This window comes from Stegostoma tigrinum, chromosome 5, assembly GCF_030684315.1.
Source record: "Stegostoma tigrinum isolate sSteTig4 chromosome 5, sSteTig4.hap1, whole genome shotgun sequence".
Classification (NCBI taxonomy): domain Eukaryota; kingdom Metazoa; phylum Chordata; class Chondrichthyes; order Orectolobiformes; family Stegostomatidae; genus Stegostoma; species Stegostoma tigrinum.
Window position 1 is genome coordinate 30061917 of NC_081358.1, and position 17034 is coordinate 30078950.

Here is a 17034-nt window from a genome sequence, read left to right on the forward strand (position 1 = left end):
CTGATTTCTGATGTATCACCTTTTAAATTTTCAATTTTTGATTCATTCTCCATTTTTATCAATATTTCATTTCACTCCCCTTTTCTTTCATTGCAATAAATACACTTTTCTCCCAACTATCTCCCATTGTAAATAATTGTTTAACATATTACCTTTGCACATTTGCTGGCTTTACCACCTGTCTGAAATGCTTTCTACATAATTTATATCATTGAGTTCCTTTTTAATGATAAAGTCCAATAAATATTGATTTTAATGACTTTCCCTGACAGAGGTAACATAGTTTTCAGACGTTTCATCACCATTCTAGGTAACATCATCAGTGAGCCTCCGACGAAGCGCTGGTGTTGTGTCCCGCTTTCTATTTATCTGGTTAGGTTTCCTTGGGTTGGTGATGTCATTTCCTGCATTGGTGATGTCATTTCCAGTTCTTTTTCTCAGGGGATGGTAGATTGGCTCCAAATCAATGTGTTTGTTGATGGAGTTCCGGTTGGAATGCCATGCTTCTAGGAATTCTCGTGCGTAACTCTGTTTGGCTTGTCCTAGGATGGATGTGTTGTCCCAATCAAAGTGGTGTCCTTCCTCATCTGTGTGTGCTTCTAGGAATTCTTGTGCGTGTCTCTGTTTGGATTGTCCTAGGATGGATGTGTTGTCCCAATCAAAGTGGTGTCCTTCCTCATCTGTGTTGTCACTGATGATGTTACCTAGAATGGTGATGAAACGTCTGAAAACTAACCTTCCAGCTCAGCGAGCAAACTCACATCCAGAACCTCAACCTGAGCTACAAATCTTCTCAAAACTCGCTAGAGGTAACATAGTTAAGATGTCATCTCGAGCATCAACATTTTGAACCGTGGCATTCTTACCTGCACTAGTTTCTATGTTTGTTAATTTCAGTTCAGAATCTATTTGTTGAGGTTTTATTAAAGAAGATGTGCTCAGCATGTTAGCCTCACTCACTTCACATTTCATCCACTTTATTTAAATTTTCTAAAATAGCATCCAATACCTGAATTTCGAAGTCATCTCCATTTTTGAAAGAACCTTGCTCTTCCTGTCTAATTTTATGCTTCTGAGATCTCATTGAATTGCTACAGTGTGGAAGCATTTAGCCCATCGAGTCCACACAGACCTTCAAAACAGCATCCCTCCCAGATACCAATCCCCACCCTTTTCCAGTAACCCTGCATTTCCCATGGCCAACCCACACTATGGGGCAATTTAGCACGGCCAATCCACATAGCCTGCACATCTTTGGATTGTGGGAGGAAACCGGAGCACCCGGAGAAAATCCATGCAGACACCGGGAGAATGGGCAAACACCACACAGACAGTCACCCCAGGTTAGAATCAAACTCAGGTCCCTGGCGCTGTGAGGTAGCTGTGCAAATGACTGTGCCACTGTGCCGCCCTAGCCATAACACATTTAGGAAACAATCCAGATTTGATTTTTTATGCTTTTAGTGGTCATTCAACAACTCTGGGTATGGCCAATATTTTTGAACTAAAACAGTTATTTCCACGAGATAAAATCAATTTCTTCAGGATATATTTCACTATTCTAACTGCAATCTCTCTGCTTCCTAAATCACTCGGTAGTACAACGAGACTAATGTGTAACTTCCTTTTATACCTCCAATCTGTAACTTCTCCTTCACTACATCCTTTGTCAGACATTAGTATTATCAGGCAGCATTCCAACCTTTTATTCTTATAAGATCAATCTACCCGGCATATTTTACATTTTACTATCCTCCATGTGCCTATCCAAGAGTTGCTTAAAAGTCTCTAAAGTATCTAACTCCACGACCACTGCTGGCAGTGCATTCCACACACCCACCACTCTCTGTGTGAAAATCGTTCCTCTGACATCTCGCCAATACCTTCCTCCAATCACCTTAAACATTTTCCTTTGTACCAATGCCACAATCACCCTTCATCACATACTATATAAGTGCAAATTATATGATATGATTTGATTTATTACTGTCACATGAACCTAAGTACAGTGAAAAGTTTCATTTTGTATGCAGTTCAGGCAGATCATACCAAACAATGTACATTAGGATAACAGAACAGAGCGACAGATTCTATGTTACAGCTGCAGGGAAAGTACACAAAGAGCAAGATCGATATTAAATTTAAAGTTAAAATTGTTGTATGACTGGAAGATATTTAATGGATTTTTAAGGGTTATATTATCAAAGATTCACTCTAGAGACTGACTAATGCAGTTCTAACCAAAATTGAATCCATCTTAATAACCTGACCTCAACGCTACAATTATTTCCCACTGATCCATCCAAACCTGACCAGATAGGCTTTTTTAAAAGTGATTCATTTATGGCTTTAATGGCTAGATGTGCATGAATTGCCTATCCACTTCGCTCTTGAAAAGATGATGATGACCTGCCTTCTTGAACCGCTGCAGTCCACATGGTTCAGATATACTCTCAGTACTGTCAGGAAGGGAGTTCCAAGAGGTTGAGCCAAAGATAGTGAACGATTGTCAATTTAGAGAGAGTTCAGTTTAACCTTTCCCCCGGGTGTTGTTTCGCTTTAACATTATCAACGTATGAGGACCAGAAATCCCACTGATTGTCATGAGATTTATTACAGTATTGTTTTATTTGATACAATATCCAGCGTGATTGGCACCTTTTTATAGGAAGCTGTTTCTCTCAGACATGAGGCCATTTCTCATGTCACGCTGCTGCCTCAAGTCTTCACTGAGGGGTCTCCACCCACCCTTCCCCAAAGCTGTTGCTTATGTGCTTTCACTGAAGATGTCTCCTGATAGTATCCACCCAACCACCAACAACGCCAAGACCACTCGCTGACTCAAAACATTTCCACTCCCATCATATTTACTTCCTTTGGAAAATACCTTTAGGTTTGTGCCCTCTTGTTCTTCATTCATTTATGAGCAGGACTAGCTTCTCCATGTCTACTCAGTCCAGACCTCTCATGATTTTGAAAACTTCAATTAAATCTTCTCTTAGAATTCTCCTTTCTGAAAAAAAAATTGCTCCAACTTCTAAAATCTATCTGGAAACTCATACTACCAACTTACCAACTTATCAACTTCCTCAAAGTTCTGAGCAAGTGTCACCGCACCCAAAATGTTAACTCTGGTTTCTCTTCACAGATGCTGCCAGACCTGCTGAGCTTTTCCAGCAATTTCTGTTTCTGTTCCTCAAAGTTCTGCACTGTCCTCCTCACGGTTAACAATGTTCCAGATAGCTTAAAATTTATTTTGTTTGAACAGTTATTTCATTTACTTACGCAGGAATTTAGTCATTGATGCACAAGTTATTCTGTACAGCTATCAAATTAAAGGGCACTGGTTACATACTGTAATGGTTACATACTTGCTTGGCTAAGGGTAGCACTTCTGAACCTAAATCTACTTTCCAATCACTGTTTGTGCAGATATGTGGAATGCTCCTGAAATCCGACAGTGTCGTCACAAATGCAAGATGGTTGGGGGAAGACAAACCATGAAGCTGTTTCATGACAGTATTTGTTATATTCTATGATTTAAATGTCCAACACCATGAACAGCTACTTTACCATTCCTTTGAAAGGATAAGTATGTAAGGTAAATGAGGGATTAGGGAGCCAAATGGGTGTGGCACTGGAGAGCAGGGTTCCTGGGTACCAGGTGAATGGGGTGCAAGGTAAACCATTGAATATTTCTAGTAGGTCAAGAAGACCAGAATACCATAAGATATAGGAACAGAATTGGCCATTTAACACATTGAGTCTGCCCCACTATTCCATCATGGCTAACACATTTCTCAACACCCTTCTCCTGCCTCCTCCCCATAACACTCGATGATCCTTACTAATCGAGAACCTATCTACCTTAGTCTTAAAGACACTCAATGACTCAGCCTTGAAGTGTTGTCTAGGGATCTTTGGTGAATTTCTGCAGTGCATCTTGTAGATAGTACACACTGCTACTGAGCATTTTTGTATGATTTCAGGTGTGGTGCCAATCAAGCAGGCTGATTTGTCCTGGATGGTGTCAAGCCTCATGAATGTTTTTGGGGCCGCACCCATCCAGGCAACTGGGGAGTATTCCATCACACTCCTGACTTGTGACTTGTGGACAGTCTTTGGGGTAGTCAGGTGACATGAACGTGACTAGGCCTGGGTGGGGGTGGGGGGAGGAAAGTGGAGAAGAGGGCATCTGATACCAGGTTGTGGATAAATGTGAGGTATTGCATTTTGGTAAAACAAACAAGAACAGGACTGATGCAATTAATGGTAAGACCCTGGGTAGTGTTGTAGAAGAGAAAGACCTGGGGGTTCAAGTACATTGTTCTTTGAAATCTGTAGACAGATTTCTACAGAAGGCATTTAGCATGATTACCTTGGTTTCTAAGGCCATTGAGTGCAGGAGTTGGGGTGTCATGTTAAGATTGTACAGGATGTTGATAAAGCCTCTTCTAGAGTACAGTTCTGGTTGTCTTGCTAGAGGAAGGATATTACTTACTTAAAGAGTATTTACAAAAGATTTACCAGGATGTTGCCAGGAATGGAGGGTTTGAGTTATTAGGGGAGGCTGCATAGGCTGAGACTTATTTCACTGGAGTGTGGGAGGTTGAAGGGTGACTTATGGAGGGTTATAAAATGATGAGCAGCATGGATAGGGTGTATAGCAAATGGTTTATTTTGACTGAAAACAAAGATGCTGGAAATCACAGTGGGTCAGGCAGCATCCATGGAGAGAAAACAAGCTGAAGTTTCGAGTCTAGACGACTATTCATCGGAGTAATGGTGGAGTGGAGTTGGGGGTTGCAGGGATGTTGATAGTTTGGTTTAAGTGATTGGAATGAGAGAATGGCAGAACAATAGTGTGTCTAACTGCCAGACTGGGAAGAACAGACAGTCCCACTGGGAAGGGGGAGCAGGAGAGACGACATGGTGACAGAGGGTGTAACAAGTAAAGCTAAAAGAAAGAGAAAGAAGGGAGTGGGTTCACAATTTGAAGGCGTTGAACTCAACATTAAGTCCATAAGGCTGTAAAGAGTCTAGTCTGAAGATGAAATGTTGTTCTTCCAGTTTTCGCTGTGATTTGCTGGACCACTGCAGCATGCTGAGGACAGACACATGGGCATGTGAGCAGGGCAGTCAGCTACAGGAAGGTCAGGGTCATGCATGCACATAGACTGGAGGTGTTCTACAAAGTGGTCACCCAGTCTCCGTTTGGTTTTTCCAATGGACACGAGGCCACATCGGGTGCAGCAAATACAATAGATCAGATTGGAGGAGGTACAGGTGAAATGCTGCTTCACCTGGAAAGACTGTTTAGACCCTTGGATAGTCAGCAGGGAGGAGGTGAAGGGGCAGGTGTTGCACCTTCTGCAGTTACATAGGAAGGTGCAATTGGAAGGGGGATATGGTATCAGTGATTGAGGAATGGACAAGGTTGTCTCAGAGGGAAGAATCCCTGCGAAATGCAAACTGGGGGAGTGAGGGGAAGATGTGTTTGGTGGCGGCGGTCTGCTGGAGTTGCCTGAAATGGCAGAGGAAGATCCTTTGAAAGTGAAGGCTGGTGGGATGAAAAGTGAGGACAAAGGGGGATCCGATCACGCTGTTGTGAGTGATGGGAAAGGGCAAAGGTGGCAGCACGGATGATAGATGAGATGCAGTACAGGGTCCTGTCAATCACAGTGGGTAGGAAACCACGGTGTTGGAAGAAGGAGGCCAAGTCGGCAGCACTGTTTTGGAACGTGGCATCATCTGAACAGATACGATGGAGGTGAAGGAAATGGGAGAATGTGATGGAGTACTTGCAGGACATGGGGTGTGAAGAGCTGGAGTGAAGGTAGCCATGGGAGTTATTGGCTTTTAATGGATAGCAGAGGACAGTTTATTCTCCGAAGTAGAGACGAAGTGGTCAAGGAAAGGAAGTGAAGTGTTGAAAGTGGACAATGTGAAATTTCTCTATTTCTGGTCTAGACCTTTGCATTATGGGAGATTTTAATGGGTAAAAATACATACAAATACCAAAGTTCAAATTCAACATTTCCAACCAAAATGCACTAAAGTTGGAAATGCAAGGTCCTACAATATAACCTACAGACATGGCATTCATTTGTACTTATTGGGAAACAGTCCAAGTAAACAATGCTTGACTATTCAGTTATTAAAATAGAAGGATTAAATTTCGGGTCTTCATGCCTCGGTTTATCTGAATGACAAATGAAAAGTTTCTGTTTTCTTTTTATGAATGGTGTAAAGCTCCCTGGCCCTCTTCTTCCATAAGGAAACATGAATCCTGTTGTAGAACAGGGAACACAGAACAGTACAGCACAGTAAAGGCCCTTCGGCCCACGATGTTGTGCTGAAATTTTAACCTAAATCTAAGGTCTATCTAACCTCCACTGCTACCTTATACTATCATCCATATGCGTATCTAATAGCTGCTTAAATGCCCCTAATTAGGCCGACTCCACTACCCTCTTTGGCAATACATTCCACGCGCTGACCATTCTCTGAGTAAAGAACCTACCTATGATGTCTCCCCTATATCTACCTTCTTTCACTTTAAAACTATGACCCCTTGTAAAAGCTACCTCCACCCTAGGAAAAAGTCTCTGGCTGTCTATCTATACCTCTGATCATTTTGTACACCTCTATCAAGTCACCTCTCATCCTTCGTTGTTCCAAAGAGAAAAGCCCTAGCGCTCTCAGCCTTTCCTCATAAGACCTTCCTTCCATTCCAGGCAGCATCCTGGTAAATCTCCTCTGTACCTTTTCCAACGCTTCCACATCTTTCCTATAATGAGGTGACCAGAACTGGACACAATACTCCATATGTGGCTGAACCAGGCTTTTGTATAGCTGTAGCATAACTTCACTGCTCTTGAACTCAATCCCTCTATTAATGAAAGCTAACACTCCATACGTCTTCTTAACAACTCTATCCACCTGGGCGGCAGCTTTCAGGGAACTGTCGAGATGAACCGCAAGATCTCTCTGCTTCTCCACACTGCCAAAAATCTTTCCCTTAACCCTGTATTCTGCTTTCAAGTTTGTCCTTCCAAAATGAATCACTTCACACTTTTCAGGGTTAAACTCCATCTGCCACTTCTTAACCCAGGTCTGCATTGTATCAATGATAATGGGAACTGCAGATACTGGAGAATCCAAGATAGTGAAATGTGAGGCTGGATGGACACAGCAGGCCCAGCAGCATCTCAGGAGCACAAAAGCTGACGTTTCGGGCCTAGACCTTCATCAGAGAGGGGGATGGGGTGGGGGTTCTGGAATAAATAGGGAGAGAGGGGGAGGCGGACCGAAGATGGAGAGAAAAGAAGATAGGTGGAGAGGAGAGTATAGGTGGGGAGGTAGGGAGGGGATAGGTCAGTCCAGTGAAGACAGACAGGTCAAGGAAGTGGGATGAGGTCAGTAGGTAGGAGATGGAGGTACGGCTTGGGGTGGGAGGAAGGGATGGGTGAGAGGAAGAACAGGTTAGGGAGGCGGAGACAGGTTGGACTGGTTTTGTGATGCAGTGGGTGGAGGGGAAGAGCTGGGCTGGTTGTGTTGTGCAGTAGGGGGAGGGGACGAACTGGGCTGGTTTTGGGATGCGGCGGGGGAAGGGGAGATTTTGAAGCTGGTGAAGTCCACATTGATACCATTGGGCTGCAGGGTTCCCAAGCGGAATATGAGTTGCTGTTCCTGCAACCTTCGGGTGGCATCATTGTGGCACTGCAGGAGGCCCATGATGGACATGTCATCTAAAGAATGGGAGGGGGAGTGGAAATGGTTTGCGACTGGGAGGTGCAATTGTTTATTGCGAACCAAGCGGAGGTGTTCTGCAAAGCGGACCCCAAGCCTCCGCTTGGTTTCCCCAATGTAGAGGAAGCCACACCAGGTACAGTGGATGCAGTATACCACATTGGCAGATGTGCAGGTGAACCTCTGCTTAATGTGGAATGTCATCTTGGGACCTGGGATAGGGGTGAGGGAGGAGGTGTGGGGGCAAGTGTAGCATTTCCTGCGGTTGCAGGGGAAGGTGCCGGGTGTGGTGGGGTTGGAGGGCAGTGTGGAATGAACAAGGGAGTCACGGAGAGAGTGGTCTCTCTGGAAAGCAGACAGGGGTGGGGATGGGAAAATGTCTTGGGTGGTGGTGTCGGATTGCAGATGGCGGAAGTGTTGGAGGATGATGCGTTGTATCCGGAGGTTGGTGGGGTGGTGTGTGAGAACGAGGGGGATCCTCTTTGGGCGGTTGTGGCGGGGGCGGGGTGTGAGGGATATGTTGTGGGAAATGCGGGAGACGCGGTCAAGGGCGTTTTCGACTACTGTGGGGGGAAAGTTGCGGTCCTTGAAGAACTTGGACATCTGGGATGTGCGGGAGTGGAATGCCTCATCGTGGGAGCAGATGCGGCGGAGGTGGAGGAATTGGGAATAGGGGATGGAATTTTTGCAGGAGGGTGGGTGGGAGGAGGTGCATTCTAGGTAGCTGTGGGAGTCGGTGGGCTTGAAATGGACATCAGTTACAAGCTGGTCACCTGTATTCCGCATGCAGATGGCCTCAAGGCCCTCCGCTTCTTCCTGTCTCGCAGGCCCGACCAGTCCCCCTCCACCGACACCTTCATCCGCCTAGACGATCAACAACTTCTCTTTCGATTCCTCCCACTTCCTACAGACTAAGGGGGTGGCCATGGGCACCCGCATGGGCCCCAGCTATGCCTGCCTCTTTGTAGGTTACGTGGAACAGTCCCTCTTCCGTACCTACACAGGCCCCAAACCCCACCTCTTCCTCTGTTACATTGATGACTGTATCGGCGCCGCCTCTTGCTCCCCACAGGAGCTCGAACAGTTCATCCACTTCACCAACACCTCCCACCCCAAACTTCAGTTCACCTGGGCCATCTCCAGCACATCCCTCACCTTCCTGGGCCTCTCAGTCTCCATCTCAGGCAACCAGCTTGTAACTGATTCCATTTCAAGCCCACCGACACCCACAGCTACCTAGAATACACCTCCTCCCACCCACCCACCCTCTTGCAAAAATTCCATCCCCTATTCCCAATTCCTCCGCCTCCACCGCAACTGCTCCCACGATGAGGCATTCCAGTCCCGCACATCCCAGATGTCCAAGTTCTTCAAGGACCGCAACTTTCCCCCCACAGTGGTCGAGAACGCCCCTGACCGCGTCTTCCGCATTTCCCGCAACACATCCCTCACACCCCGCCCCCGCCACAACCGCCCCAAGAGGATCCCCCTCGTTCTCACACACCACCCCACCAACCTCCGGATACAACGCATCATCCTCCAACACTTCCGCCATCTACAGTCCGACACCACCACCCAAGACATTTTCCCAACCCCACCCCTGTCTGCTTTCTGGAGAGATCACTCTCTCCGTGACTCCCTTGTTCGCTCCACACTGCCATCCAACCCCACCACACCTGGCACCTTTCCCTGCAACCGCAGGAATGCTACACTTGCCCCCCACACCTCCTCCCTCACCCCTATCCCAGGCCCCAAGATGACTTTCCATATTAAGCAGAGGTTCACCTGCACATCTGCCAATGTGGTATACTGCATCCACTGTACCCGGTGTGGCTTCATCTACATTGGAGAAACCAAGCGGAGGCTTGGGGACCGCTTTGCAGAACACCTCCGCTCGGTTCGCAATAAACAATTGCACCTCCCAGTCGCAAACCATTTCCACTCCCCCTCCCATTCTTTAGATGACATGTCCATCATGGGCCTCCTGCAGTGCCACAATGATGCCACCCGAAGGTTGCAGGAACAGCAACTCATATTCCGCTTGGGAACCCTGCAGCCCAATGGTATCAATGTGGACTTCACCAGTTTCAAAATCTCCCCTTCCCCCACCGCATCCCTAAACCAGCCCAGTTCGTCCCCTCCCCCCACTGCACCACACAACCAGCCCAGCTCTTCCCCTCCACCCACTGCATCCAAAAACCAGTCCAACCTGTCTCTGCCTCGCTAACCTGTTCTTCCTCTCACCCATCCCTTCCTCCCACCCCAAGCCGCACCTCCATCTCCTACCTACTAACCTCATCCCACCTCCTTGACCTGTCTGTCTTCCCTGGACTGACCTATCCTCTCCCTACCTCCCCACCTATACTCTCCTCTCCACCTATCTTCTTTTCCCTCCATCTTCGGTCCACCTCCCCCCTCTCCCTATTTATTCCAGAACCCCCACCCCATCCCCCTCTCTGATGAAGTGTCTAGGCCCGAAACGTCAGCTTTTGTGCTCCTGAGGTGCTGCTGGGCCTGCCGTGTTCATCCAGCCTCACATTTCATTATCTGCATTCTATCAATGTCCCTTTGTAACCTAGAACAGCTCTCTGCACTGTCCACAACGTGGCCCACCTTCATATCATCCGCAAACTTACTAATCCACCCTTCCACTCCTTCATCCAAATCATTTCAGACTGGGGAAATAAATATGTATATGTGTAAAGTGATGTGAACAGGTACTCACGATGGCTTGGGAGAAGACAGCTGATGCACTGAATGAAATGGGATGATGTTTAGAAAAGAATTAGGAGTTAGATTGCTGATGATCCTCAACACCGAAAGGGATCAATTGAAAAGGGCTAAGATGGTCTCCTCAAAGAATTTTAGAACTGCATTTAGCCAAATTAAAAATGGTCAGTATCTGAAAGTTTATAACAGTCCACTGTTTGGAATTATTTCGATATGAATGTCTCTGCAATATTTGCTCACTGTAACATCTGAAATTAGTCCTTCAAGGATTCCTGAAAGGCTAACACTATAGAAATAAGACTGCAAAACAACACTCAGTGGCTGGGTCTTTTGACAGTTACTACAGAGCCATGTATGGGTAAAGATATCTTGTTTAAAAATAAAACTTGAAATGATTCCAGTGGAGCGTCAAAGCTCTATGGCTCCAAGTACAGAAAACAGAATGACTTCCATGTTTAGATTGCAAAGAGAATAGAGTCATAACATTTTTGGCAGTGACATTACCTGGCACACCTTGAGCAGATATTGAGTATAACTTTAGCTTGAGGTTCTGCAGAATACAAACTTCGACCTTGGCTAAACCTGCTACCTGAAGGCACATGGTCAGTGATGCCCTCCATCCTCAAGTCATCCAGGTCTTCTGCAATTCAAAGAGAATTTGATGATGCATCTTTCTAAAATAAATGTATCCGATTAAAATAAATTGCAACTTACCCAGCAAAGACACATCATTATATTTCTAACTCGTAGGATTCAAACCTTATTGGGACAGTCGTAGAGTTGTACAGCATGGAAACAGATCCTTTGGTCCAACTTGTCCATGTCGACAAGATATCCTAAATTAATTTCGTCCCATTTGCCAGCATTTGGCCCATATCCCTCTAAACCCTTCCTGTTCATATACCCATCCAGGTGACTTTTAAATGCTATATTGGTACCTACCTCCACCCTTCCTCTGGCAGCTCATTCCATACACCTTCCACCCTCTGCATGAAAATGTTGCTCCTTGGGTTCCTTTTAAATCTTTCCCCTCTCACAGTAAACCTACGCCCTCTAAGTTTGGACTGCATTACTCTAGGAAAAGCCCTTGGCCGTTCACCTTATTCATGCCCCTTACGATTTTACAAACCTCAGCCTCCAATTCTCCAGGGAAAATAGCCCCAGCCTATTCAGCCCCTCCCTATCACTCAAACCTTCCAACCCTGGTAACCTACTTGAAAGTCTTTTCTGAACCTGTTCAAGTTTCACTACATCCTTCCTATAGCAGGGAGACCAGGATTGAACACAGCATTCCAGTGGCCTAAATAACATCCATAGCAACACATGACACCCCCCCCCCCCACCCCCCACCACCAAATCCTATACTCAATACACTGACCAATAAAGGCAAGCATACCAAATGTCCTCTTCACTGCCTTGTCCACCTGGCACTCCACTTTTAAGGAAATATGAGCCTGCACTCTAAGATCTCTGTTCAGCAACACTCCCCAGGACCTTACCATTAAGTTTATAAGTCCTGCCCTAACTTGCCTTCCCGAAATGCAGCACCTCACACTGATCTAAATTAAACTCCACCTGCCACTCCCTAGCCCACCGGCCCATCTGATCATGGTCCTGTTGTACTCTGAGATAACCATCTTGGCTGTCCACCATACCCCCAATTTTGGTGTCATCTGAAAACTGACCAACCATATCTCTTAAGTTCAAATCCAACTCAACTAGAACTTTTTGGGATCAATTTCTGGGTTTTTTCGAATCAATTGTAAACTGCTGCAAAAATGGCCCCAAAAAAGGTGTAATGAATTTAAGTCATTTCAGCACAAATGACTAACTCACGTCTCTAGCATGTCATTAAAACATAAATGTTTATAGGTGGAGGGCTACCAATTCAAAAGACATTCAGAATGTCAGACCGCTTGCTGTATTTACAATTTCTGTTGCCTGTGTATTTATCGAAACTCAAATTTAATGGCTTACCGTCTGTAGATGTGAACTTAAAATGTAGAGGTGTGAAGGAACAATTTATCACAAGCAGGGGTGAGTGGTAGCCACTCGTTGTCCTTTGTGTAGCAAGGGCTTCAAACATTGTATCATCCGTGTCGATAATAAAAATATTGATTATAAGAATAAAATGATTGTGATGAGCAACATTTTAAACTAAGTGGGTCATTATCTTTGCACACTGCACTGTAAAGAGAAATTAAGGGAACTTCACAAACAAGACTCATGCTCATTCAAGTCTGTAGGCGCGATGTCACAGCTTGCATCAAGTGTTTAATTTCTTGATTTGTGTAAATTAGAATATTATCCTCAAATATTTCCAGTACAGACCTTTGCCCTACGGGAAATTTTAATGGGTAGAACCTACATAATTACTACCAAGTTCAAATTCAACATTTCTAACCCAGTTGCAAGAAAGCTGGAAATGCAATGTCCTACAATATACACCACGCTACCCTTCATTCGTGGTGTTTATTTATACTTGTTTGGAAACAGTCCCAGTAAACAATGGTTGAATATAAAGTTATTAAAATGTAAGGGTTAGCTTTGGGTTCTTCATGCCTGCCTTTATCCAAATGTTTTATCATATGTTAGAAACTGAGTAGAACCAACATAACTTTTTATTCCAAGGACCAGCTAGAGGCAAGTGAGTCTGGAGACCAACAGGACATCAGCAGGTCATCCTCCATTGCCAAGAAAGGGACACTGTCAACCCATCAGATTCAATGGGTGTCACCTTCTTCAGAAAGTTGGCCACCAATTCATATGGAATCCAGAAATTTTCAACCTTAGTTTTTAGTTTTAAGGTACCACAAAATCAAACTCATTAAACCTGCAAAGCTCACAGAATAAAGGACTAACTTAAACCTGTGATTTTCTCCTCGCCATTCTGTTATAACCTAAGTGCATGCTTTCTCTCCTGAATTCTTCTTTATTGGTGTTTTGGGAAGTGAATGTTTTCATTGGATTTCCACAGAGGAGGTGATGGCCTAGTAGTATTGTTGCTGGTCTGTTAAGCCAGAGACCCAGGTAATGGCCTGGGTTTGAATCCTGTCATGGTAGGTGGTAGAATTTGAATTCAATAAAAAATCTAGAATTAAGGGTCTAATGATGACCATGAATCAATTGCTTGGGAAAAACCAATCAGGTTCACAAATACCATTTAGGGAAGTAAGCTGCCATCTACACCTGGTCTGGCCTACATGTGACTCCGGACCCACAGCAATGTGGTTGACTTTTAACTGCTGTCCGGGCAACAAATGCTGCTCTAACCAGTGACGCCCTCATTCTGTGAAAAATAAAACTTCCGGGTGTCATACAAATAAGTATCAATTTTTTTCTTCTGACTTAAACTTACTGAAAAGGCTATGCTGTGTCTAATCTGTAAAGTCACAGTACTCAAGTGAAGTTTAAATACTTCTTGAACAAACATATACCCTGCTGTAAACAAACAAGAAGTGAGGAAAAAGGGGATAATTAAACCCACCACACTGCTCCGACCATAACAAATTGTGGCTCACTTTGGATTGGAAACCATTGTATGAGTATAAAATGTTGTGTATTTGTTGATGTTCAGCTAAAAAAGGACGCAGAACAGAAAGTGAAAGATCTGCTTGCTCCCGCGAGTCTGTGTGCATGGGTACGTTTGTGTCACTTTGTGCTTGTGTGTGTATGTGTGTGTGTGTGTGTGTGTGTGTGTGTGTGTGTGTGTGTGTGTGTGTGTGTGTGTGTGTGTGTGTGCGTGTTTGCACGTGCACATCAGTGTCTGTGTCTGCATGAGGTTTGCAATAAATCCACCAGTAAGCTTATCTTCAAGCATGCAGAACCTGTGGGACATCAGTAGTAATAGAAAAGCAGGCCAAAAGTTCACAAACCTGTACAACATCCCCGCAAGTAACATCACCAGATTACTTTACACTCAAAGTGGAAATACAATGAACAGTGTCAAATATAAGTCTGCATAATATCAATTATAACATGTTCTCAATAGTATTCAAGCTTCATGCAGGTTTTACAGTATTCACTATAAAGTATTTGATATGATTCTTAAATAATTTATCACTGTATTTGTTTCATTTTTGGGAAATGGTTTGTTATAAAGATAGTAACATTTACATTTCACTGTCTTCAATTTATGGGCCACACACAGGCAAGTGAGACTAGTTTAGTTTCGGAAACTTGGTTGGCGTGGATAAGCTGGACTGAAGGGTCTGTTTCTGTGTTGTATGACTCTAAGACTGCTACAAATGAGACAGGAAATCTCATGCTAAAGGAGTTAACAAAATAAACATAGAAAAAGTGTTTCCTCATGTGGAACAATCTAGAGCGAGGGGCCATTATTTTATGATAAGGGATTGCAGACATGAGAAGGAAGTATTTCTCTCAAAAGGCCCCGAATCTGCGAGATTCATGACCCTAGAGGGTTATTTTTTATTCATTCACTCATGGGATCAGGCTGTTTCTGGCCAGGCAGCATATATTGCCCATCCCTAATGGCACAGAGGGCAGCTATGAGTCAACCACATTGCCATGGGTCTGGAGTCACATGTAAGTCAGACCAGCTAAGGATGGCAGTTTCCTTCCCTAGAGGACATTAGTGAACCAGATAAGATTTGCAATAATCAATTTATGATCATCATTAGACTCTTAATTCTAGATTATTTTTTTCATTGGATTGAAATTCCAAGATCTGCTGTGGTGGGATTTAAACCCAGATCCCCAGAACATTACCTGGGTCTCTGGATTAACAGCCCAGCGATAATACCACTACGCCATCACCACCCCTATGAATGCTGGGATATTGGGTATATTTAAGGGGGAGATAGACGGAATTTTAATGGATTGAAGGTTATGGAAAGTGGCAGGAAATTGGAATTGAGGCTGAGATGAGATTAGCCATGATCCTATTGAATGACAGAGCAGATTTGAGGGGCTGAATAGCCTGTCCCTTTCCTAGTTCTGATGTTTTAATGATCTTGAACAGGTGCGAAAAACCCATGTTTAATTTCAACAGCTGTGAACGATCAGACAGCTGAAGGTGAAAGTGCCTGAAGAGAAGGATATTTATCTTTTTCCAGCTGTTACTCCTGTGGTATGCTTTCCCACATAGTTTAGTAGTTTTTCATCCTCAGTCAGGTTTGAAGGGGATGTAACAGTCATCTTATTAGCTCTTCTATTTGTGATACATGTAGTTACTCTACTGTGTAGTTCGGCTGGCAGTAAAATACTCCAATAAAACTAAGACATGGATCGAACAGGAAGCAAGAGTTAGAAACTATTTAATAGTGGCTGTTTAAAAAGGTCTGAAAATGATTAAAATCTACTGACATCCCCATTTATGCTTGAGAATAAAAGACATTGTCTGAATGTTACTTTTTTGACTAAATGTGAGTTGCATTGTGCTTTTTTAGACAGAATCTCACCATGAGACTCAATAAGATCTCTCACCGTATCTGAACAAATGTTCCTTATTAACATCCGAGTTCCTGTGGTCTCCCATATGTCCAATTTTCATCCCACCATACCATGCACTATTCCCTGCACTACTCGCTGCTCAGCGAAAAGCTGCCAAAAAACTTCCTTCACTGACATTCAGATATGCACGGGCATTCCTAAACTGCCCAGTTCAATGATGGATAGAATCTAAAATGTCAGAGATGGGCAAGATGGCACCACAGAGACCTGGGGGTTCTGCTGGTGGTACAAAGGACAGGCATCCTCTACTTGAAAGCCCAACAGTGAAGACCATGCCACCAGACCCTGGCAGCTGGGGCTGAGATTGGCACCCAGATCAGTGCTATCTCAAATGTTTGGAGGTATGGCCAGCAATACCACGAGGTCAATGACCTTCTACACAGGGTAAGTGCCACACTCTGCTACCTCATGCTCACTCTCTCTGCTCCTGCACAGACCTCTCACCAAGACTTACTTATGCCACCCTCATGATTGTCTGCAATATCTTTCCTCACCTGCTCTCACCCTTGCGTAGCTGCTCAATTCTGAACCACCATTCATGACTGCATATGGCAGCATTAGATCTGCTTAGATCTGTTCCAATATTTGTGGGATTGCTTAGTCTTACCTATCACATGTTGTTTCTTCTGTTTAACCTGAAAGTAGTCAATTTTGGTAGCTTCACCAGGTTGATATGTTTTTTTTATGTGGCTGGTGCTCTGCTTGCATGCCCTCCTGCACTTTCCATTTCTATTGGACCACAGTGCCTCGTGTATGCCCAGTTCTGAGTTGCTCAATCTGATTAGAGGCCATTCCATTATATAGGGTGGTGGTATCATACAACATGATGGAAGACATGATCAGTGTGAAAAATGAGATTTTGTCTTCACAAAGTCTGTGTATTGGTTCCTCCTGCCTATATATGCACAGGCAGATACAACTGCAACAGATAGATGGGAGGATACCAGACCTAATAATTTTCTCTCTCTGGTTCCTTCACCAAAGCTGCAGGTCCAGACTAGCAGATATGTTTCTCAGGACTTGGTAGCTTAGTCAACTTGGTACCTCAGTCAATATTGAGCTACTAAGCTCTCCTTG

The 17034-nt window shown here is 44.3% G+C and overlaps 1 protein-coding gene across 2 annotated transcripts in view; it reads right to left on the minus strand.

Annotated features, from left to right (window-relative positions):
• Window positions 1–17034, minus strand: part of c5h8orf34 (chromosome 5 C8orf34 homolog) — a 314780-nt gene that overhangs the window by 68065 nt on the left and 229681 nt on the right. For both annotated transcript variants that reach the window (XM_048529761.2, XM_048529760.2), the window contains exon 8: window positions 10987–11122. In XM_048529761.2, the coding sequence (XP_048385718.2) occupies window positions 10987–11122 (136 nt within the window). The remainder of the gene's footprint in view (window positions 1–10986; window positions 11123–17034) is intronic.